This window comes from Homalodisca vitripennis, unplaced genomic scaffold (assembly GCF_021130785.1).
Source record: "Homalodisca vitripennis isolate AUS2020 unplaced genomic scaffold, UT_GWSS_2.1 ScUCBcl_1152;HRSCAF=4423, whole genome shotgun sequence".
Lineage (NCBI taxonomy): Eukaryota > Metazoa > Arthropoda > Insecta > Hemiptera > Cicadellidae > Homalodisca > Homalodisca vitripennis.
The window spans coordinates 117,710-143,930 of record NW_025777317.1 but is presented as its reverse complement, the minus strand read 5'-3'; the positions used below and the strand labels follow the sequence as shown (position 1 = coordinate 143,930).

The 26,221-nt window shown below is 36.2% G+C and overlaps 1 protein-coding gene across 2 annotated transcripts; it reads right to left on the bottom strand.

Moving 5' to 3' along the window:
• Window positions 1-813: 813 nt before the first annotated feature.
• On the bottom strand, window positions 814-25,990 carry LOC124371265 (zinc finger protein 708-like). 2 transcript variants are annotated; one of them, XM_046829602.1, is made up of 3 exons: window positions 25,828-25,990; window positions 12,467-12,566; window positions 814-3,094 (listed from the first exon to the last, which is right to left on the bottom strand). In XM_046829602.1, exon 3 carries the CDS (start codon window positions 2,571-2,573, stop codon window positions 1,545-1,547), a length of 1,029 nt encoding a protein of 342 aa, XP_046685558.1. In that variant the 5' UTR covers window positions 2,574-3,094; window positions 12,467-12,566; window positions 25,828-25,990; the 3' UTR covers window positions 814-1,544. The 2 variants fall into 2 exon arrangements, with proteins under 2 accessions (XP_046685558.1, XP_046685557.1); XM_046829601.1 differs by lacking the exon at window positions 12,467-12,566.
• Window positions 25,991-26,221: the final 231 nt, after the last annotated feature.

Below are 26,221 nucleotides of genomic sequence, written 5' to 3'. Positions count from 1 at the left end.
CTTTGTGAGGAGTTTGTTGTTTTCAGCCAGTTATACAAAGGCAGCTATCAAAATATTGACCTGTCAGAGGTCCTTTCTTCAAAAGATGATAAATACAAAAATGCAAGACTAACCAATGAAGAAGTTGAAGTTGAAACCCAAGATTCTTCTGATGAAACATTGGATTGTAGCCTACAAGTACAATTGCAAAGCAACGATATCTTGATCAATGGATCAAGAAGGGCTTTATAAGACCCTATCGCTGTTTATTGAACATATCTGGCTTTCCATATTTGACATCATTGTATCAGATAATTCTCGCCCTGCCAGCAACAAGTTGCTCAGCTGAAAGAGCAATGAGCAAACTTAAAATCGTTAAAAATAGATTGAGAAGCAGTATGGGTGATACCTGGTTGTCTGATATGTTGGTTTTGGCATCCGAAAAGGATATTTTAAATCAATTCCAAACAGTGAGATCATAGACAAATTTGGCATTTCAAGTGAGAACAGGAAAAAACTGCTGCTTTACAAAGGCCATCAAGGATAATCAAGGGTTAAGTTTATCAAATTAGTTACCTTTTTGAAACACCTCTAGCCATTTTGACTTTTAATTATAGTACTGTACATTGATTTATTATTTTGTATGGCATATGTGTTGTTTATACATTTTATTAAAAAAATTTGACAATAATTATACTGTATAATTTATACACCCCCATGAATGGTAAATTTTTTGGGGGGGAATGCGCCATAGCCTTTGGGGGGGATGGGCACCCCTGAATACAAAACACAATAAAAAATTAATGTCAAAATAATTATATGTATCATATGAGGTAGATAGTATTTTAGTTTATTGAGTAACATAAATTATCGTACCATTTTGAGTAAAAGATAATTAATTTGCCTTTTAATTTAACTTACAGGACACACGTAGCTACATTGGCATTAAGAACACAAGATTATTTCCTGCATATTGATACCTTTAATTTTTAAATTTCAGTACAAATATAAATAAAAAGGAAACATTATAAAGGTTTCAGCCCATATGGGTTAGGATTTATTTTCAAATGGTCATTTCCAGTACAAAGGTAGCTAAACAATAAATTATTTTTCTTGAGAATTAGTTATTATGTTTCTACAAGGTCCCCTTTTGAGTGCAAAAGAGAAAACACTAAAGTTTTTTCACCTGTGTTCTTCAATTGTAGTAAAAACATACCTCCACTCACAAAATTCTTTTAAAATTTCTCATCTGTGCATGTTAATTAATGTATAATTTGTAATACATGGATATATTCACAACATCACTTACATAGTTTTTCATTTTTGTGTTTTAACAAATGTCTCTTCAATGTACCACTTTCAGTGCAAACATAATTGCACAGGGAACAAGTAAAAGGTTTTTCACCTGTGTGTTTTAACAAATGTCTCTTCAATGAGCCACTTTCAGTACAAGCATAGTTGCACAGGGAACAAGTGAAAGGTTTTTCACCTGTGTGTTTAAATATATGTTTCTTCATGTCATAATTTTGTGCAGAAGCATAGCTGCACAGGGGACACTTATACGGTTATTCTCCTGTGTGTGTTAATGTATGCCTCTTCAACATATCGCTTGTTATACAATCGTAGCTACAAAAACAACATTTATAAGGCTTATCACCTGTATGAATTAATAAATGTTTTCTCAAGTTACAACTTGTAGTAAAAGAACAGTCGCACTGGAAACACTTATATGCCTTTTCTCTTGTGTGAGTTAACATATGGCTCTTCAGGGTACCACTTCTAGAACTAGCATAACTACACACGGAGCACTTATACGGTTTCTCACCTGTGTGAGTTAATATATGAGTCTTCAAATTACTATTTGAAGTACAGGCGTAGTTACAGAGGGGGCACTTACAAGGCTTTTCGCCTGTGTGAGTTAACATATGTTTCTTCAAGTGGCCATTTGAAGTACAGGCATAGTTACAGAGGGGGCACTTACAAGGCTTTTCGCCTGTGTGAGTTAACATGTGTTTCTTCAAGTTACTATTTCTAGTACAAGAATAGCTACAAAGTGAACACTTATACGGTTTTTCTCCTGTGTGTGTTAATGTATGCTTCTTCAATATATCGCTTGTTATACAATCGTAGCTACAAAAAATACATTTATAAGGCTTAACACCTGTATGAATTAATAAATGTTTTCTCAAGTTACACCTTGTAGTAAAAGCACAGTCGCACTGGAAACACTTATATGCCTTTTCTCCTGTGTGAGTTACCATATGGCTCTTCAGGGTATCACTTCTAGAACAAGCATAACTACACACGGAGCACTTATACGGTTTCTCACCTGTGTGAGTTAATATATGAGTCTTCAAATTACTATTTGAAGTACAGGCATAGTTACAGAGGGGGCACTTACAAGGCTTTTCGCCTGTGTGAGTTAACATGTGTTTCTTCAAGGCACTGTTTCTAGAAGTAGCATATCTACACATTGAACATGTATAAGGTTTTACACATGTGTGAGTTAATATATGTTTCTTCAAGTTACTATTTCTAGTACAAGAATAGCTACAAAGTGAACACTTATATGGGTTTTCACTTTGGGTTAACATTTTGTTCCTCCAATGGCACTCATGTACAAGTATAGCTGCACAGGGAACAGTTTTCTTTCCTTCTTTACTTGTAGCCTAGCCACAATGTGTAAAAGTGTACATTTTTGCCAATACTATGAATCTATAATAAATAATTAATCATAATACATCACTTTTGCAAGGAATATAAACTAAATGAAAACCAATGTTAATAATATTTATCATTTAAAATTTTACTTGATACACAACTTTTTACAGCATACACAATTCTATTTTGTCTAAATGATTTATAAACAAACGCCATTCACTAATAGATATTTAATGCAAATACCAAGTATTATCTAATAGCAAATAAATGAGCCAATATTCTGATCACAGAAAAGTCTATCGTGGAAGCAAATTGCATTAGGAAACTCTGATGTACATTACTTGGGTTTAATGAAAAATTAAACACTAACATTTTGATTTGCATGATGCACACATGATAAATAAATTAATTGTGTCCTCAGTTATAACTGCTTCCAACAGCTATGACATTGAATCTGAAACAAAGAACAAACTTATACTAGAAGTTTTATTTCATAATTTAGTGGAGTAGAGTAAATTTCCCTGTACACATGCTCGTATAACTAAAACATTATTTACTTAACATTGTAAGATTTCCAAAGTGTAATGAACATTTTTATTTATTAATAATAAACTAGAATACTAATTTCTTATTGCTACAAGAGAGGCACAGGTATGTATTTCTCATTGTAATCAAATATCATTAACACAAGTTGGGATAGTCAATAACAATGAGTTGATGTCAAGCATCACATGTAATGGTTAAGACTACTTCCAATCTGACACTGTTGTGCTCAAATACAAGAACCTGAGCACAAATCGCGTAGAGCTCACTAGTTACATGAAGATGACGCACAGTGGGTGTAGATAGCACTTATCCATGGCCAAAATTATACCTTCATCACATCAAAAACATGGTTTTTCATGAAATTCGAATGACTTATCCTTACCTTTCATGAAAAACTGAAATGAATATGAAATGATATGAATATTTATATGATATATTTTCATACTATGATATGAATATAAACAAAAAGGTACTTATATTGATTAAAATAATTTTACAAGGTAAAGAAGAACGTAAATGTGAACATAAAACATGAATATTTTAAACATTAAAGTGCCTAAACATTAATGCTTAAGTATCGATATTGTGATAGTTCTCATGGTTATTGAAAATCACAGTAGTAAATAAGACGTTGGTAAATTTACTATATGTTTCTAAATTTATATTTCATACACAAATAACTACAAAACACGTTTTAGCAAGAGATAATTTGTGTACTGCTGATCAGTTGTTGCCCACGAATAGATGCAGCAGATTCTCGACGATGATGCGCCAAAATAAATATAGAACATACGAATTATACTTAAATATTAAGCACTTCGGTTGGTATCACAATTGAGTGAAGATAGCCGCGGGATCAAATATCGGAATCGATCCATCCCTAATAAAAATATGACATTATAGAAATACATTCATAATCAACATGTTTTTCACGAGTCCAAAATGAATGCATAATTCACGCTTATTGAGGTTCTCATATTTGGTGGCAGCTTTGGTTACAATCCTACGAAAGTATCATGACTCCGCATTTATCCCACTGCCGGCCAATATATGAAGAATACATCAGAAAGTTATCTCCTACGGAAGTGCGGTTAGTTTGAGATCTGTAGAAACATTTCGTCAGTAGACACATGTACAGAAAAGTCACCTTCCATAGTTACTCTGCCCGTCCTCATGGCCTACTGGCCTGTGCGAGGATCTTATCAAACAGAAAACGGGGGAGAGTCGATACAATACAATGTCGATGGTACTGATAAAAAGTACAAGGGTCACAGACAGGATTAGAACCTGCGCTGTCTCTAACTCAGACTCAAATTCCAACTTCTAGACCTCTCGGCCATCGGCACGAGCCCTCAGAATACGAACATAGTTAACGTAATCAATTATCACAAAATATTGGCTCTTAAATATTTGGTGTTGGCCTTTAAATTAATGCAAGAATAGAATCACAATTATTCAACTTACACAGTAAACTAAACACACGAAAAGTTAAGTTTAAGCCACAGCGTGTTCGCTATATTATAGCTATGGACTACGAAATAACATGACATTAGGCTATTCATACACGCTGGATTATTTCGTTTCAACAGTTAAAATTATCTACCAACCGTTACGTGTGGGTGAAGAATGAATAGTTTTGATCGGAGGACTGAAGGGATTTCAGCTAGCCGCTGTCCATCCAATGCTGCTCTGACGACGAAAACTTATGTGCGTGGTGGATTTGGCCGGATGGCTGTCTGCAGACTGTCAACAATATTACGTTGCTTTTACACTGGCAAGTAAAGTTGCGAGAGAACTTGAGAATGTGAAAAAGATAAGTAATTTTAATCGCGGGAACTTTGTACAGCATTATCGCTGGTTGTTGCGGGAGTCAGTACGAAGTCTGTTCTGTTCACACACGGATGTGATGTCTCAGCAATGTTTATAATTAATTAACGGCTGACACCTCTGTCCAATTCTTGCAAACAACTGTCCGGCGATACTGGTTGCGGCGCTCACAAGTTCTTGCGCCCGTTTAGACTAGCAATTTATTTTTACTGTCTGAGACAAAACTTGCGCAACTTTTTCCAATTTCAAATCAGCTAGTTCAGTCAAGCTTTTGATATAACCGAGATAGCAAAACCTAACAAAACTTTCTTTTGTAATCTAGACACTCGTCCACAGACCAAACCGGGGCCTCACCGAAATACGAAGCGGCGACTTAAAAAGTGTAATGTTTTTTATTGCACTTACGGAGAACGCTCGACACTGATTACGAATGACGTAGACGGCAGGACGGTACCACACGGTGCCGCAAACTTCAGACATACATTTTCTCTTGCCGCTCAGTTCTCAGGTCATTCTGTCATTGCTATCCATCAGAACCATCAGGACCTAAACGTCCCTTCTCGACTGTACTTGTTGATCACACTAATACATTAAATTTAGTTTGAAAAATTATATGCGTATTTGAGTATGGATTAAATTAGTAATTACACAATTTTAGGAGATTAACAACATATTTTTCAGTGTGAAGTCATTGTGTTGATTTTTAATAAAGAAACTGATATTTACATGTGATCAAGTTACCAAATTAGTGCAGTAATCCGAATTTTTTTACTGTGAACCGATTTGCATGAAATTTTGGAATTAGGCTCATCTTACCCTTAACTTCAAAAGTGAAAATGATCTGAACTCCGCCTATTATTTTAAGGGGCGTAAACAACCCCTTAATGGAAAAATTGACATTGAGCCATTTTATCGCTAGAAAACATGTCTAATAGTAACTGGTGAAATTGTAAAATGTTTTCTAACACAATTACCTCATATTAAAATCATTTTCAACCCCTTGAAAATCGTACAACCCTTGCAAACAACCCCTAAATTGAAAGAATAACAAAAAAATACTTTGGTACGACATAAAAAGATGTAAGTATAGAGTAAGTAATAGTTTATATTCTCTATAATAATTATCAAATTTTTAACCCCCTTTCAACCCTTGAAAACTACCCCTTGATAAAAAATTGTTAAACATTTTTTTGATAAAATGAAAAGGATTTAAATATTATTCCAAACACTCGAAAAATTATTATCGTATTCTTAAGCTTTTCTACTCTTAAAAATACCTCTAAATTAAAACAGTAAATATATATGATTACATATTTAAAAATAATTTAATTTAGAGTAAAAAATTGCCATTTATTGAATACAATATTTACAAATTATATAAAATTCACTCAAATGTGTTATATATACATATAAGAACGTTGGTATGTATTCATGCCTGTTTCCAAAATATATGAGCCATATTGTGTATATATATACTGTATATATACACATTACAATAGTTTGGGTTTCTATTATACTGCATACTTTCACATTGCTCCAAATATTCACACTCCGAAATTTTTAGTTACTAAGTAGAAAAAAATATGATAAGTTTTTGGACCATAACTCCTTCAATTTTCATGCTATCACAATTTATAAAAAACCATTGTAAAGGTAATTAAGAGAGCTACAACATCCTTTATTGCAATATATAGTAAGAAACCTTTTTCTCAAACAGTGAAGGGTTAAAGGGCTTAAGAGACGCTGTGATTGCGCTGCCACACACTCTTTAAACAATCATATCTCCGTCAATTTTTGTTTGACAAAAAAGGCAAATAAACCAAATTGTTTGTCAGAAAAATACGTAAATTTTTCATCCTTACACTTTTCTACGTATCTGTCGTTATTTTTGAGATATTATGAAAAAGTGTTTTTTTTTATTTGAACTTGTTTTTAATCGTGGCTTTTTTAAAAAAGATGTCCTGAAGCAGCCAAACTGATAAAATCTACCAAACTCTTCATAATAAAGTTAATTCTAGGCGGAATACGATTAATTTTAACTTTAGTGGAAATGGCACTTATGAAACCCATTGATTTATAAGAAAAAAGCACTAGATGCTCCTCTTATTTGCAATACAAGCTCACTTATTTTACGTGCAAAAGACTTTTAATAGTGCTCATTTTAAAGTTTATTTCAAGCACAACAAAACTCTTTTTTTATTAGAATGCCTAATGCATTATCTGCTCGCCACTAGATGGCATTGACCACATCGATTAAATTTCAGAAAAAATACAAAACGGCTTTGATCTTTAATATTGCACTTAGAATACTTTATAAAAAACCACATTGTTCATTTTTTCACCTGCTACAATTTTGTTTTTTATAAAATTTTCGATAAAACGTATATTTTTGGAGATATTTGCAAAAAACCGATGAAAAACATGAAAAAATTGCTAATTTTCAATTGCCAATAACTTTGAAAAGTATTGGATTTTTCGAAAATCTTTATAGATGATTTTTTGCTTAAAATTAGGCCTTCTATCGGTATTCGAGGTTATTTTGAAAAACAAAAAATCACCCCCGAGAAGGGGTGGCAACCACTCCCAGGGTTGTGGAGTACAAATCATTTTCACTTTTGAAGTTAAGGGTAAGATGAACCTAATTCCAAAATTATATGCAATTCGGTTCACAGTAAAAAAATTCGTAGCAATAATGCTTCAATGACTGCACTAAATGTTTTATAAATCGATTATATGTATTGTACATACAAAATTACGAAGTTATGGTGTGCGTTAGTTCCGCAATGATTATCTAGAAAATTATTGTATCAACCTCAATTTCTTTAATATAACAATATATTAAAGTGTAAATCGTTTTAACTGTATATGTAAGAAAAGCTGGTGTCTGAAAGAAGACATGACCAAAAAATGAAACAGATAATGTAATTTACTGAATTTATAATTTGTTATATATCATATTAAAATTATTTTTAATGTTAAAACATATTACAAAGTTTTTAATAACATTTTAGATGATTATAAGGGTTACAAAATAATATGATATAACAAAAAATTTTTAAATATAAAATGAAGCAATGTAGCCCTCTGTACATATTTACTATTTGTTATTGGCTTACTGATATAGGTCGGTATGTACATAATTATTATAGATAAAAAAGTTAAATTACCAGAGCCCTTATGTAAGGTCCTTTTCAATTTATCTGATGGTACCTGTGAATGGTACACAGTGTGCAACAGGTACAAGTGTGCTCTTCAATATTTTGTATAAACTTAGTGGTTTTTTAGAACTGCCGAGGAAGTGTTTTACATCAAAGTGTAGTGTTTACAACCAGCTTCAAGTGTATGTGAGTAGTTTTAATAAAATCTGTGAATTAAATAAGATAAGGACAATTTAATCAAAGTTTTTTCATGGAAATACAAGAATGTTAATTGAATACAGATAAAGAATGATCAGAGATAAGACATCCTGACCTCTGGACTGTAAACTGAGCTGAGCTAGGACTGGGCCTGAACAGGTATCACTGCCAGCTGTCAACTACACCCAACTTTGTTTACAAACGAGGAGGTTCCAAGCAAAAGCAAACATGTCCATAAAAATAAAAATTTGAGTTAGCAGCTGATTTGAAATCATGAACATCATTGCTATCACTCCATTCACTTTTATTCATTCAAAAAAATATATGTCCTATTTAAAATAAACACTGAAATATGCAGGTTCAGAACAAAGAAACACATGTCCCCGCTTAGTTCCAAGCAGACACAAACATGTCCCTCTAGCCAATGAGAAGGCTCCATCTGATCATGTGATCAGCAATATTATGATTTTTATTTTCAGTTACCTGCTATTTGGGTTTGAGGTTATAATTCCAGTGTTTGTATTACACAGTCTATCAATAATTTGCAATAGTATTAATGGTGTTTTTATGTATCAAGTTATGGAAAATATGGATGACAATGGTTTAGTCAGAATTGGTGATGCTAATCAAGGCTCAAGAAAGAAACCAAAGACAGCAAGTGTAAGGACATTAGCTAAGTTAAAACGACATGGTGCCCCTCTTGGTTGTCGTGTTTTCCAACCTTGTAAACATTTGAACAAAGGTGTGAAATGTGCTCTAGTGAGACCTAAAGATGCTTTGAACACAAGACAAGTCCTTTATAAGGAAGCAGAAAAGAACAAACAAGATGGAATCATTGCCAGCTGGGTAAGTCTAAATAACATTAAACGAAAGAGACCTAGGCCTACCTCAATTAGCTCAAAGAAACACAACTTTACTGTGAAGTATAATATAATTTCTGTAACTGGAAAGATAATACCTGTGTGCAAAAAGTTTTTTATGCATATCACCCTTTTAAAAGCAACCCGCTTGCACAACATTGCTCTGAAGATAAAAAATGGAGAAACTATAACAGACAAGAGAGGTGGCGATAGGTGCAGCCAAAAGTGTGAGCCCAAAAAACAGGCTCTGAGGTTATTTTTATGCAACCTGAGAGGAAGAGAGAGCCATTACAATCGAAAGAAGTCGAAGAGAATATACCTGCAATCAGATTTAAACAAGGCAAAATTGCGCGTTATATACAATGCCACAGTGTCAAAGGATCTAACAGTTTCAAAAAGCATGTTTAGCAGAGTTTTTAATGAGTTCAATATAGGGTTTAGATCCCCTGCCACAGATGTATGCTGCACTTGCTATGAACTAGATCTTAAAATCAAATCAGAAAAAGCTAAACCTAATGTAGATAAACCAGTCATCACCAAACTTATGTTCGAGAAAAGAATTCACAAAATAAGAGCTAAGTGCTTTTATGAACTCATGAGGGAGAATAGAGATGACGAAGTAACTTTCTGCTTCGACCTACAGCAGGTACAACCTCTCCCCAAAACCCCCATCCAAGAAGCATTTTATAAAAGGCAACTTAGTTTTTACTGCCTCTGTGTTGTTGGATCAGATGCAAGAGATCCAGTATTTTATACTTGGACTGAGGAACTAGCTGAACGAGGGGCAACCGAGGTATCCTCAGCTATTTTGCATTTTCTAATTTCAGAGGCAAAAAGTTTGTCTGAAAATGTCCACACAATAAGACTGTTTTGTGATGGGTGTCCAGGACAAAACAAAAATAACCCCTTGATCCACACTTTGATGTATTTTCTAGGCACGGAAAGTCATAACTTAAAAGAGATTAGCATTACATTTCCTGTTAGAGGGCATAGTTTTATGCCCGCTGACCGAGTTTTTGGTAGAGTAGAGAAGTTATTGAGGAAGCAGCCTACCATGAGCACCAAAGAAGATTACTACACTGTCTATCAATCTGTAGGAGAAGTGCGGAAACTGGGAGATGAGTGGTCCTTAGTAAACACAAAATGTTTATCTTCAAGATTTAGGAACGTTGATCATATTTCTGAAAAGAAGAGAATTTTCTTAAAGAAGGGAAAAGCGGTAGTGGAAAAAACAACTGGCCGTCGTGAAGTTTCCACTGTTAAAGTGAAATCAACTGATCATTTCAGATTTCAAAGTGATACTGAACAGTTCATTTCCCTGCAGAAGAAGGGTTGGTCATCTACCAAGTGTTTTTCAACCCCTTTAGAGCCTGTTCCACTTGGACATGCTATAAAATCATCTAAGAAGAAGGACGTTGAATCGTTGCTGAAGTTAATGTACGGTGACGAATGGAAAAACAATACTAACTTGTCTTGGTACAAGATAATTCTTGAGGAGACACCGGAATGTCATGAAATTGAAGGTGACGAGGAAGAGTATGAGTGTGACTGCTTGGAGCCTGATGTGGGACTGCATATCTGAAAATTTTATTATAGCCTACTTTCTAAAATAGTAATTCAACATAATATGTAATAAATTTTGTATACCAATAAAACTAGTATTATACTATACATTCTATTGTTTACTGAATTTTTAAACCCTAGAAAAGAAAACATGTCCAATGTAGGTTTATGCAAAAGCAAACATGTCCCTTGTGATCAGTCAAATAAGAACATGTCCATATTTGTATTGCTAATAACGAGCACATTACGTGAAATACATTTGAAATGTGCACGTATTTTGACTCACAAAGTTTACAACAATCATAAAAAATATATAAATTTATTGTAATATTGCATAATGTTGTAATACTAGTTTTTTCCAAATTCCCCAAAGTTCCATTTGGGTGACATGTTTGCTTTTGCTTGGAACCTCCTCAAACAAACTCACATCCTTGGAAGGGAACTATTTATTCTACCACTAGCTTTAATAATTTCATACAGTTATTGAATTTGCTATTATCTATTTATTATTATTTACTTATTTTGTTTAACTGTGTTTCAAATATGACAAATAAAAAACAATTTTTTTGTGGGAAGTGTACAAGGGACATAAAGAGAGCTAAGTCCATATTATGTAGGGGAGCATGCTCTAAATGGTTTCATTTTAAATTTACTTCCTTAAGTAATGATGAGTACAACAAAATCTACAAAACCAAAGAAAAATGGTACTGTGAGTCATACTTATCTTTTGATATAGCTGAAGAGCTTGACTTAGAAACAAGTTTAATAGAAATAGATGTTACTCAGGAACTCGAGAATCAAATGGAAATTATAAACACCTTGAATGAAGATTTGAGGCAAGCACAGGAAGAAATACAAAAACTCAAAAACCATAGTGTACAGTTAGAATCCTTAGTTTTACAAAAAGAAGAAATTATAATAAATTTAGAGAGAAAAATAAAGGAACAAAATCTTATAATTAAGGAGCCTCATTGGCCAAGTTTACCAACACGAGATAGAGAACAATTACATGTTAGTCTTCCACTGGTTCATTCAACTCCAGAAAAAAGGTACACCAGGGTTGGAAAAAGAGCATGGAGTTCTAAAAAAAACCAAAATGTTGCTCCTCCATCAGTTGCAAACACTAAGAAATGTACAAAATAATATGAAAAAGAGCTATATAAAAATGATTAAATTCAAATTTTAATAAAGTAACTCAAAACCGTTTTGAAGTTCTTTTATCTCAAGAAAAGGATGAAAAAGAAGGAGAACTAAAAGAAAACACTTCTGATGATGAGAGACCTGGCAAAAATAAGATTCTCCTCTGCGCTGATAGTCATGGTTGAAATTTAGCCTGGCATCTGAACAACATACACTCCCTAACTGAATATGAAGCGGTGGGTTTTATAAATTCCGGAGGGAGATCAAAGCAAATTTTGAAGAAAAAGAATATTGAAGGGGAAAATTTAAACAAAAAAGACATTTTGGTACTCATGTGTGGGTCAAATGACACTGCTAGAAATGAGGGTGAAGAGGCTCTGTCAAATATATCTGACACATTGGACAACACAAAAAACATCAATGTCGTTCTGGTTGATCTGCCGACGCGATACGACTTGGTAAACTGGTCTTGTGTGAATCGAGCTGTATCAAGGACTAATCTGCGCTTGAAGGAGTTAGGCCAGAAATACTCACACGCTACAGTGGTTGATGTGAGTAAAGCAGAGACACTTCCATACTCGTCACGGCCGACATCTCAACACCTGAGGGAAACAGTGGTTAGCAAAGCTGATAGCTGAAAAAATTCAACAAATCACAACAAGTGAGGCAGAGACATTCCAGCAACTCAGCAGTCAAGACAGCAAGTAGAAGATCTTTCCTCTTCAAGAAGTACTGCGTCGGAAAACTGCCAACCCTTGCAGCTGGGCAAGCATCCAGGTCAGACTACAGCGACAATAAATCCTTAAATATATCTAACATTCGATCCATTAGAAATAAGTTAGATTTGTTGGATTTATTTTTAAGTAGTTTGAATTGTCATATTGTAACACTAAGTGAGCACTGGCATTATACTGTCACGGAGCTGGCCGTCGCGCGGCGGCTGCGGTGGCGGCCTGGCTGTTGACGTAAGGGACCGCCATAAATCCTTCTGCGAGAGCCATCAACACCCTCATAAATGGCTGGGCCAGTCCTTTCTTCTGAATAGGCTGATGACAATAGAAAGTCTAGAGCAGTCTTTCCTGGTAAAAGACTCACTGCCCATTGACTCCGGAATCTTCTAGACCTTCCAGAGCCCACCGGTATAGACCCTTCTAGCAAGAATGCTAGAAGGTTATATAAGGCCGTCTAACTGGGGAGCCGGGGGAGTTGTGAGTACCAGTGAGGCAGTGTAGTGGGTGTCGTGACACGGATCCTGTGATAGTGAGTGCCTGCGGAGATACTGCTGTGGGAATCGTCGCATCGTGGGATCGACCGGAAGATTCAGCAGCGCAGTATTGGACAACTCCTGTGGAAGGATACGACACCGGGGAAACCGTAAGCAAATTGGACTTAAGCAGAAGAGACAGTAAAGCCACTTGTTAATTAGCTATATTTGTGATTGCAAATAATATTAGTTTTGCAAAAGCCATCTTAGTCATTTAGCAAATATTAATAATAGTAATTGTAATTATTGGAGTTGTAATTAATAGTAATAATTGTAAAATAGTAATTTCTTTCAATTAAAGTAATTATTTGTCCTTATTGTAAATTAGCTTTAATAAACATTATTAATATTGTAACTAATAATCGTGTTGCTTATTTGTAAACCCACATAAGAATTATTTAGTTTGTAAAAAACGTAAACATTGGTGTCAGAAGTGGGATTGATTTGTTAAAGCAACACTTTTAGATATTATTTATTATTTATTTATTGTATTAATATTATTTTAAAGTAATAATATAATAAAACGATGGCTTCTAGTGGGTTTAAGTTAGCAGATTTGAAAGTGGCTGATTTAAAACGGGAGTTAGAAGAAAGGGACTTAGATACTTCTGGGACAAAAACAGTTTTTAGCTAATAGACTTAAACAGGCGATGATAGAAGCAGGTGAAGATCCCGAAATATTAATTTTTTGAAACTGAAGCAAGTAAGCTTACCAAAGTGTTACAATCTAACTTAACTAAAACATTGGAAGAAAAATTAAATAGTAATAGTAAAACATTGGAAGAAAAATTAAATAGTAATAGTAAAACATTGGAAGAAAAATTAAATAGTAATTGTGAAAACACTTCAAAATGACTTGAAAAGTAATGAAAGACGAATTAGCTACAGAGTTTTAATTTAAAAATTTGTAGAGTTGAAGAGGAATTTAAAAAGCAACTAGAAGCAGGTATAAATGGGTTGCTCCAAACAATTAGAAGACAAGTTAAATGATTATTCAAAAGAATTTGGTGATAGAATTAGGATCTTAGAGGAAATAGCTCAGAGAAACAAGGGCTCAGAAACCTGCACAGAATCCATTGTTAGCCCAGAAGATGGAAAACCAGAATTAATTACGGAACCTCAGCTTAATTCATGTCCACCAATGAGTAATGCAGGGGTGCCAACCTTCGACGGTAAGATGACCTGGGAGGATTTTCGGACACTGTTCGAGACTGCTGCCGCCGTCCACCGTTGGCCGTCATCAACAAAAGCGTCCATGCTCTGCCTTTCGCTGCGTGGAGACGCGCTAAAGGTCCTGCAGACCGTGCCACCTGCGGAGCGCCAAAACTACGGAGAACTGGTTAGACGACTGGAGATGCGGTTCGGACATAAGCACATGGAACTGGTCTACAGGTCTCAACTCAGGAGTCGCCACCAGAAGTCCAATGAATCACTGCAGGAATTTGAAGCTGATATCGCACGACTTGTAAGAGGTGCTTACTCTACTTGTGATGAGGCTGTCTGCGAGAACTTATCCATCGACAAATTCCTCGACGGCCTTCGAGACGCTGAAACACAGCAGGCTGTAAAGTTGGCTCGTCCTAAGACATTACACGAGGCGCTAACACAAGCACTAGAATTTGAAGCAGTAAAACAGTCTGTGCAAGGACATGCACGTCTTCGAGGAGTCTGCGTGGAAGAAGGTTTTAAGATAGAAGACGTAGTCCAGAGAGTGCTGGATGCGCTGAAGAACAGGAAGAAGGAAATCCGCTGCTGGAGTTGTGGAGAGTTGGGCCATCCCCGAAGCAAGTGCCCAGATAGAGCCTCTCGGGGGGCAGATGCAGGAAAACTAAAAAGGGTTGACAGGAAGGGCAATTGTCAACCCAGCAAACTGAGGCCCCAGCCGACAGCATTATTGTGGCATCTTTGTCAGGACAGACTAACAGCCTCTACATAGATGGATTAGTCAACGGGAAGCCCAGAAGCCTTCTACTAGACACTGGGGCAACGATGACCATAGTAAATAGAGATGTTTGTTCACCTCCCAATAAAGTCACTCCAACAACCTGGACATTGAGGACTGCGACTGGGGACTTGGCCAGTGTTCACGGGGGAGACAGTTGCCACCTTCTGCATCGGGAGTACATGCTTTAAACATCGCACTCTCGTTGCTAACATCGAGGAGGACGTTATACTCGGCATGGACGTAATGATGAAACTTGGCCTTCAATTAGACCTCAAGAAAGGGGTGACGACTGTTGGCGGAGAAGAAGTCGTCCTTCAGCTTAGAAAAAATCTTACTTCTTCGGTGCGGTTATTAAAAGATACCACACTGCCATCTCGTGCTCAGAAGATCGTGAGAGCAGAAGTCGACAGAACTGTACCGGAAGGACAGAACTTAATGTTAGACCCAGCTGTAAACGAAGAGGAGCTTGGCCGAGTGTGTGTCCTTGTAGGGAAGACACTGTTTTCAAATCTTCCAGGGAAGTTCCAGTCTGCATAATGAACTTAAACGACTATCCTGTTACTTTAAAACAAGGCAAGCTCTTTAGGTACCTGTTACTCCAGTTTCTTCTGTATCGCAATCTGTTAGACAGACAGCATCCTGCCACAAATGAATCTTCCAGAAGACATAGCTAAATTTGTGAGAGATGCTTGCAAGGGAATGGACTTGGAACAAACTAAACAAGTAGCTAAAGTTAATAACAGGAGTACCAGGATGTTTTCGAAACTGCTACAGGGCCAAGAGGCAGGACGACTGTAGTTTCAGCACAAGATAAATGTTGGAGACGCACAACCAATCCGCCAAATTCCTAGGAGACTACCCTGGGCGAAGAGGGAGGAAGCTGAGCAAATAACAAAGGAGATGGAGCGAGATGGGGTGATCGAGCCTTCCAGCAGTCCATGGAATTCGCCGGTGGTACTAGTGAAGAAGAAGGATGGGACTTCTAGGTTCTGCGTGGACTACCGACTACTCAATAACGTCACCAAGAAGGACAGTTACCCTTTACCGCGGATCGAACGACACACTGGATGCTCTGGGAGGCGGCAAGTTCTTCTCGACCCTGGACATGAAGAGTGGGTACTGGCAAGTAGAGATTGCTCCAGAGGACAAGGAGAAAACGGCATTTTCCATTAGGGAATGGAAACGGAACTGTGGCAGTTCACCGTGATGCCTTTTGGACTATGCAATGCACCAGCTACCTTCGAGAGATTAATGGAGAACGTGCTTAGAGGTCTAACTTGGGAAACCTGTCTAGTGTATCTGGATGATATCATAGTCATTGGAAAGACGTTTAAAGACCATCTTCAGAACCTGGAAAAGATCTTTATAAGGCTTCGTTCTGCCAACTTGAAGCTTTAACCTGAAGAAGTGCAACTTATTTAAAAATAAGGTAAACTATCTCGGACATGTAGTCTCGTCAGAAGGAGTCTCTGTGGATCCAGAGAAGATACGAGCGATAAAAAAGGAATGGCCCACACCACGTAACAAACATGAGGTAAGAAGTTTCCTCGGGCTGTGCACCTATTACCGCCCGCTTCGTGAAGGGTTATGCCGATATTGCTAAGCCACTGACCAAGCTCACGGAAGAACAGCGCAAGTTTGAATGGACCTCAGAGTCGAGTGAAGCATTTGGGATACTCAAGACTGCTCTCTGTAGTGCTCCGATCTTGGGATTCCCTCGCTTTGGAGAAAAGTTCATTGTCGACACTGACGCCAGCGACGTGGGCATAGGAGGAGTACTCTCGCAAGTTCAGGATGGCCAGGGAAACCGTGGTAGCCTATTTCAGCAGAACACTATCTAAGGCCGAAAGGAATTACTGCGTCACAAGGAGGGAACTGCTAGCAGTCGTGAAGTCCCTAGAACACTTTCATAAATACCTCTATGGACAACCTTTCCATTTAAGGACAGATCACTCCGCCCTGACTTGGCTACTGAACTTCAAGAACTTGGAGGGGCAGACAGCGCGATGGGTGCAGCGGCTTCAGGAGTACAAACTTCACGTCTGAACACCGACAAGGGAAGAAACATTCCAACGCTGATGCTCTGTCACGTCGTCCTTGTCCAGAAGGCTGTAAGCACTGCTCCAAGGTAGAAGAAAAGAATTCCTTCGGCAGAAGTACGTTGTGTCACCGTGGAGCCTGCTAGTGGATGGGAAATGAGTGAACTTCGGAACGAGCAGCTAGGAGACACGGAGATCGGACCACTCCTGCGAGAGGTGAGTGGAAGCTGGAACTCGACCTAGTTGGGAAGACATCGCGGCTAAGAGATCACCTATACAAGAGCTACTGGGCACAGTGGGACTCTATGAAGATCAAGAACGGAGTACTAATAAGGATCTGGAAGCTCCTAACGGGAAGAGGAAAATCGAACAGGATCGTACTCCCAAGAAGTAAGAGGAGGGAAGTCCTTATGGAGTTGCATAACGGAGCGTCTGGAGGTCATCTTGGTGTCAACAAGACAGTGGAAAAGTTGCGACAACGGTTCTACTGGCTGCACCTTAGGGCTGATGTTGAGAAATGGTGCCGCCAATGTGATGTATGTGCTGGAAGCCGAGGGCCTCAAACAAGAAGTCGAGGCAGGATGCGGCAGTACAACGTTGGATCACCCTTCGAGAGGATCGCCATCGACATCGCTGGACCATTTCCCGTGACAGACGCAGGGAATAAATATCTCCTGGTGGCCATGGATTACTTCACGAAATGGCCAGAAGATACGCCATACCAAACCAGGGCATCTACTGTGGCATGGATGCTTGGTGAACGACTTCGTCTGCCGGTACGGGGTACCCCGTGAGCTACACAGCGACCAAGGGACGAACTTCGGTTCTATCTTGATGAGGGATGTTCTTCAGCGTCTGGGAGTGCATAAGACACGGACAACCCCGCTTCACCCGCAATCCGATGGGATGGTTGAGAGATACATCAAGACTCTCGTCGGGTCATCTCAGGAAAGTTGTCTCCACCAGCCAGCGGGATTGGGATAAGAAGGTGCCAGTTTTTTTTTCTGCTGGCCTACAGATCTTCTAGCCATGAAACAACTGGTGTTACCCCAGCAAGAATGGTCTTCGGAAGAGAACTTCGGCTACCAAGTGATCTCATGTTCGGCCTACCACCTGACAAGGAGAGGCCAGCGACTGACTTCGCCTCGGAACTCGTTGATCAATTGCACGACACTCACGAGTTTGCTCGCCAGCACCTGAAGGTCGCCAGTGACAAGATGAAGGCTCGCTACGACCGACAAGCCAACTCAGCTGGATTCCAGGAGAACAACTTGGTTTGGCTCTACAGTCCCCTGCGGAGGAAGGGAAGGTGCCCAAAGCTTCAACAGGACTGGATTGGACCTTATCGTGTGGTGACACGAATCAACGACGTGGTCTACCGAATCCAAAGACACCCAAGAGGCAAGATGCTCGTCGTCCACCTAGATCGTCTAGCGTCTTACCATGGTTCCAACACTGATCGGGACGATCAGCCTTAAGGAGAGGGCAGTGTCACGGAGCTGGCCGTCGCGCGCGGCTGCGGTGGCGGCCTGGCTGTTGACGTAAGGGACCGCCATAAATCCTTCCTGCGAGAGCCATCAACACCCTCATAAATGGCTGGGCCAGTCCTTTCTTCTGAATAGGCTGATGACAATAGAAAGTCTAGAGCAGTCTTCCTGGTAAAAGACTCACTGCCCATTGACTCCGGAATCTTCTAGACCTTCCAGAGCCCACCGGTATAGACCCTTCTAGCAAGAATGCTAGAAGGTTATATAAGGCCGTCTACTGGGGAGCCGGGGGAGTTGTGAGTACCAGTGAGGCAGTGTAGTGGGTGTCGTGACACGGATCCTGTGATAGTGAGTGCCTGCGGAGATACTGCTGTGGGAATCGTCGCATCGTGGGATCGACCGGAAGATTCAGCGCAGTATTGGACAACTCCTGTGGAAGGATACGACACCGGGGAAACCGTAAGCAAATTGGACTTAAGCAGAAGAGACAGTAAAGCCACTTGTTAATTAGCTATATTTGTGATTGCAAATAATATTAGTTTTGCAAAAGCCATCTTAGTCATTTAGCAAATATTAATAATAGTAATTGTAATTATTGGAGTTGTAATTAATAGTAATAATTGTAAATAGTAATTTCTTTCAATTAAAGTAATTATTTGTCCTTATTGTAAATTAGCTTTAATAAACATTATTAATATTGTAACTAATAATCGTGTTGCTTATTTGTAAACCCACATAAGAATTATTTAGTTTGTAAAAACGTAACAATACTGAGGAAGCCTCCATGTATGTTCCATATGGTTTTAAGATAGGAAATATTAGTTGTAGGAAAATGTCACTAGGAGGAGGAAGTGTTATATTTGTCAAGCAGGATATTGATTTCAAGACTATTGATGTGGATAGTTTTTGTATCGAAAGAACCTTTGAAGCGACAGCAGTGATTCTGTCTAGGGAAAACCTTGCCATAGTTACAGCTTACAGACCACCAGATTCTAATATGGACATTTTTTTGGACACACTTTTAACTTTTCTGTACAAAAAAATATAAAAATTCAAAAATTGTTTTAACAGCAGATTTTAACATAAATATTGCAAAGAAATCATATAAAACACATTCTTTTTTAAATGTTTTAAGATCTTGTAACCTGTACTGTCTGAATCAAGAAGCAACTAGAGGTAAAGCATGTATAGACAATATTGCCACAAATGTATCTAGAGAACATGTTGACTGTATAGTTGTAGAACCCCACTTATCGGATCACGCAGGGATTATAGCAAAGTTTGATTGTTTTAACCCAAAATTAAATGGTAATAAGGAAGTAAAATATGTTAGAAACCTTTCATATAATGCCACTTTAAATCTTAGGGGAAATTTAAAAGCTGTAGACTGGTCACATACTGGCAATTTTTCAGAGGTTGATCAGCCTGTGATTACTTTATTAATAATGTGATAAACTCTCTCAATGAGTTTTGTAAAGTGAAGCAGATTAAAACTAATGCTTTGAAAATCCCACACCATAAATGGTTTACATCAGAGTTAAGAAAATTTAGAGAGTTTGTGGTTGGCCTTTATGATAGGTTCAAAAGTAGCAAGGGTACACTTAATGAAAATTACCATAAGAAGGAATATTTAGGAGCTTTAAAATAGTACAGGTCCAAAATTAGGCAAGAAAAAATAAAGTGAAATGAAAACTATATACAAAATGCCACAAATAAATGTAAAGCAGCCTGGAATGTAATAAAAGCAGAAACTAACTCTGGCAATAACAATAAGTATGATCAGGCAGCAGGCATATAATGTGATACATTTCATGACTATTTTGTTAATTTAGTAAGTAATCTAGATATAGGTAGTGGTTTAAACACTGGTGTATTGGAAAACAATACAATAGAACTTACAAATAATTATTACGTCTTGAATTCTAATAGGGCAATAGAGATCTTTAGTTGGAAAACAATTGTAGATAGTGACCTTTTAAAATTAGTATCAAACTTGAGCTCACCAAGGAGTGAGGACTATTACGGGATATCTAACAAAGTGGTAAAGGACATCATAGACATAATTTTAAGACCTTTCACCTTTATTTTTAATATGATTCTGGAACAAGGTAAATATCCTAAAACTTTTAAGATAAGTAAAGTTACACCCATTTATAAAAAAGGAGATAAACTTAATCCATCCAGTTATCACCCAAATTCCTTGATACCAATATTTAGTAAAATTTTAGAAGGGTGTATAAAAATGCAACTAAATCTTTTCTTTGTACAAAATAATTTGTTGTGCGATCAACAATTTGGATTCATCTCTGGACGTAGTACTGTAAAAGCTGTAGAAAGAGTAGTGGAAAAATTCTTTTAAATTTTGAAAGTAAGTTTCTGCCGTCTGCAACACTGATAGATTTATCAAAGGCCTTTGACTGTATTTCTCATGAATTAATAGTGAAAAAATTGTTTTGTTATGGTATTAATAATAATGAACTAAATCTTTTCAAATCATTCCTTAGTTATAGAGAGCAGATGGTTGTACAAGGGCAAGACAAATCTAATTTTAGAGAAATAAAAGTGGGTGTCCCGCAAGGTTCAGTGTTAGGACCTTTACTCTTCGTTATTGCCATCAATGACTTAGCTTTTAATACACAGTGTACAACAATATTCTACGCTGAGGATACCACTCTCTTAAATTTTGATCAAAATCTTAATGAACTTGTTATGTAAGAAAACCAGGTAGTTAAAAGGGCATTAGATTGGTTTGAGGCTAATAAACTTATGGTAAACAACAGCAAAACTGAAAAAATCATTTTCTCTTTGAATCACACAATATATAAAGACATTAAGCCTGTAAAGCTTTTGGGAATGTATCTAGGTTAAGCTGGGATTATCACATTGAAGAACTGTGTAAAAAACTGGCAAGGGTAACCTATCTTTTGAGAAGGTTAAAAAACTGTGTATCAAGAAATATGCTAATTATGGCCTACTATGCATTTTTTCAATCTCATTTGCTTTATGGCATAACCCTATGGGGTAACTCTTGTAACTCCGAAAAAGTTTTTGTATGGCAAAATAAGCCCTTAGGATAATAAAAATTTTGAACCTAGGGCGTCGTGTGTAGAAATTTTTAAAGAACTAGAAGTAATGACCCTTTATAATTTATATATATATATATATATATATATATATATATATATATATATATATATATATATATATATATATATTGCTGTTTAACTAGTGTTAAAGAGAGTCTTGAGTTGTTTAAAGTACGGCAGGAAGTACATAAATATCCAACTAGATCAAATTATTTCTTAGAATTGCCTCAAATAAAATTAGAGAAAACCAATAGAAGTCACATTAAAATTAAACTTAAATTTTTTTAACAAATTACCTGAAAAGGCATGCACTGTACCCCAAAGTTTTAAACAAGTAACAGAAAGGTGGTTTAAACAAAATGTTTTTTATTCAGTGAATGATTTTTTGAATTGTGATATTAGTAGCCTAAGATTTTAAATTATTTATTCATTTATTTATGATATTTTTAACTGTGTGTAGATTCAACTTTTAAACCTTACATTAACTTTAGTAAATAATTTATGTACATAGTTTAGTTTATTTATTGACTTTCATATTTATTCAATTGACTTACATGAAAAATATGTGCCTAATATGTATTTTTTAAGGTTTATATGCTGTGATCATTGTAAATAGTTAGCTATGACTTTGTCAATTGCACTTCTATGGATTGCCTAATGACAAAACCTTGAATCTTGAATCTGAGCTTGAATTTAGGTAACAATGTACTATTCTAAAAACTAAATAAAATAAAAATAAAATTCCAACAGTAGCATTTACAGCAACATTATATTAGTTCAGTGGTTTGAGACAGTTTTTCTAGTACTTTGTTTTTTAGGCAGGCTGCATTAAAACTAGTCAGGACAAGGCATTAACAATTGTAAAAAGTAACAAGATTGTAACAACATGTATACAATTTTAAAAAATTCCCTAAAAAATATATAAATCAGTAATAGGTATAAAATTCAATAGTAAATATAAGATTTAACAACAAATACAAAATTTAACAATCAATATATCAAATTATACAAATTAGAAACAAATCATTTGCAGTGAGAAATTTCTCAACTGAATGAAATTGAGATGTTCAGAAACAATGGTAAAATTTGTGTGTAAATGTTTTTACAGGGTATTTAAGAATGAGATGCTCAAGTGAAAGTGACCATTTAACTTGCCCAATCTGTGAGAGTGAATTATTGTTTTATTTTTATTACGAGTGTTGTAGCTATGTACATCACTGGCAAGTCTTCCTAACTGTGGGTTTCTCATTATATATAAAGGAAGATAAAATATATAAAGGTTTATTACAGTTTGAATTCCCATCTTCACAAACAGAGGTTAACAATGGTCTTGTACAACAGCCTTGCTTTAACAGCTTTTTTGCTACAATAAAATGCTGTCTATTTTATTACAGTTTCTCTATAAGGACCAGGCCATATCTAATGATTGACTGAAAGTATGCAAAACAAAGGTTAACAATGGTCTTGTACAACAGCCTTGCTCTAACAGCTTTTTTTGCAACAATAAAATTTTGTCTATTTTACTACAATTTCTCTTTAGGACCAGGTCATATCTAATGATTGACTGAGAGTATGCGAAATAAGCAGTTTGAATATACTTTTCAGGGACTTTAATAACACTCATAATTTGGTTGTTTTCATCGAATGTTTTGATGAAATGAATAATTTGATATTACAATTAATGATGGTACTTTGGGATTATACCGACCACACCCAGACATGAATCGTTATTTGACATTTTGCTTCTACTGATTACTAGATTAGTGTAGAACAATATTTCGTCAATATAAAACAGGATTTGTCTTATCGCAAACCCATCCCCACCCTCAGACAGAGGTCAAAGTCGAGCGGTCTAGTAGATAACGTGATTGCAGAGTCTCGCCACCCGTTCAGCTGGTACGTCGCTTTGTTGTACTTCCGTGTTTTACCTCTACATTTCTCCAAACACAAAAATTCGACAAAAACAAACATTACCAAACTAAAACTAAACTCTTTATTGAAAAAACACTCAAAACTTGTTTTTATTCTTAATCACACTCCGCCACCCAAAATGCGAGTGCCTCCGGCCATCAGCGCGAGCTTCGGTGCTGCCCCACGCTGATGTCGACGAAAGAAAAAACATCCCTCGAGATAGTACCTATCAGTAAAATATCAAATTCTAGAGGGGCTGATCAGAAATATAAATTGAATTGTAATGGAAAGGCAATTATGTACCGTTCAAATGATGTGATGCCGCGCCCTGCCCTAATCGGGATTCTCGAGAAAGATAAGATAACAGCGACAACAATACCGATCACAATACCTGGGAATGCTTGTAATTTTGTAATTAAACAGTTGTTTTTTCGTTCTATCATGTTTGTTTCTATAAATTTATATTTTTGTGTTCTTCATACTGGTGTGGGCGGTATAATCCCAAAGTACCCAATTAATTTAACTTAACAAAAGCTTTCAACATCCTAATTATAGTAATGTTTAATATAAACAATATACAAGAAGTAACTTTTGGAAATTTGTAAATGATGATGAATATGAGGAAATTGTGTGAGATATGCAATTGAAAGTGACCGTTCTTGGTGAGCAGTAAAGAGAAGTTTGAGGAGTGGACTACCGACAGACTGTCTAGCAGACCATCTTCGTGACTGTACTGGAGGGAAGTGTGCCTGTTTGGGGAGAATCCTTTCCTCTACTTCACAAAAACGGTTACTCACTAATATCTGGGAAAGCTATAAATACTGTAACATTTCTCTAATGTGAAGGTCTAGGCAAAAGCTGGTATTGTTACTTTCATAATGTAATTGTTACATTTATTTTATTAAAAATTTGTAATGTATGTTTTTATGTATTATATTTCTTGTTGCCTACAATTGTATAATATCAAAATAGGATAATATATCTAATTGTTTGATAATAACAATCGACTAACGAATGTAGACCATTTGTTAGTTTCCACAAAAGTGGGTAAAGTAAACATTTACCTAGCAACAGTATAATAAGTGGCCAACACAATTGGATGATTATCGATTTTAAATATCGATACAATCGGATACGACATGTGACCTATAGATATTCATAATTAATCATTGCCAGCTTTCTTAAATTAGACTAGAGCGTCATTAACTGCTGTTGCTAGTAACGCCATTTCGAGCCGTTATTTCATTTATGTAGAAGAAGGCTAGTGATGACAAGAACAAAGGTGACGAATATATGAATATTGGCTCAAAATAATTTTATAAAAAAAACTAGTTTCAGAAGTGAGTGCATTGCCAATCATCTTACGGAATGTATGTATAGACGAGAAATTATGATAATGTGGTGATCCATTCGAGCATCTTTTAAATGCTATGAAACATGTCTACCCTAATTGTAATAGTACTACGCAGCTCAAGAGTACTTTAAATACAATTTAAAAAAACAAATTCATTTCTTTTTGGACTACATACAAAAATACAGCTTCTCTATATTAACATTTTTAAAGCCTAAAAGTTAATTTAATTCGACATCATCGTTCAAAATTTATTCAAAGTAAAAACGTGTATAAAAATAAATTCAAAATTAAAATCATGTTTTGTAAAAAAATAAGTATTATTTGCAAATTATATTAAGATTAAAAACTAGCCAAACATATAGTTAAAAAAAAATATCTAGCATAAATCTATTATCTTATTTGGTCTGACATTTTGTTTTCTGTCTTCAAGATGGTCATGAATATCGATGATTCCATATCATTTGATAATTAGGCTATCATCCCATTGTGTTGGTGGCCACTTATTATACTGTTACTTTAATTTTCTTCCAGAGCATTTTCTTTTGATTAACTAGCCTAATATAAACTGGATAAAGCTAGATCTTTATATCAAGCAAAAGCAGTAGAACTAGGCTACTAATATTTTTAATGTTTTGTGTTTTAAGTTGAACATCCTTTGTAATGTATGTACATTAAACAAATTTAATCCCAAGACAGCCTAACAAACCATCTAAAACGGGGCCTCCAATATATAGTAAACAAATGGTCGTTTCTATGGTTAGAATGGCTCAATAATATCAAGGTAGCTAATGCGATAGAGTGGTACTCACAAGTCGCCTAGAACGTGTAAATTGATTCAATTTTACACATTTGTTGATTTGTAGTTATGTTCATTTTTATTCTATATGTCAGTCTTGGATGTGATTCTATCATTCTATCTTCCATTATTTACCGCGCCTGTCACTGAAACTGAAACAGCCTAAACATCTTTTTTTTCTTCTTCAAGTTTAGCTTCTTAGAGCAGGCTTCGTATATCATGAAGCCTCGTTGTTCAATATTCTATAAAATTTTCCCTATTTTGTTAGTGGAATCGGGTGAAACAAATATGATTGTGTACTGTTAGTTCAAAGAGGATTGGGATTGTAAAATAATGGCAGGATGTGAATAGGATCAAGGTAGGGTTTACTGTCTTCATGGCCAGGGACCCGTCAGGCCAACTTCCTA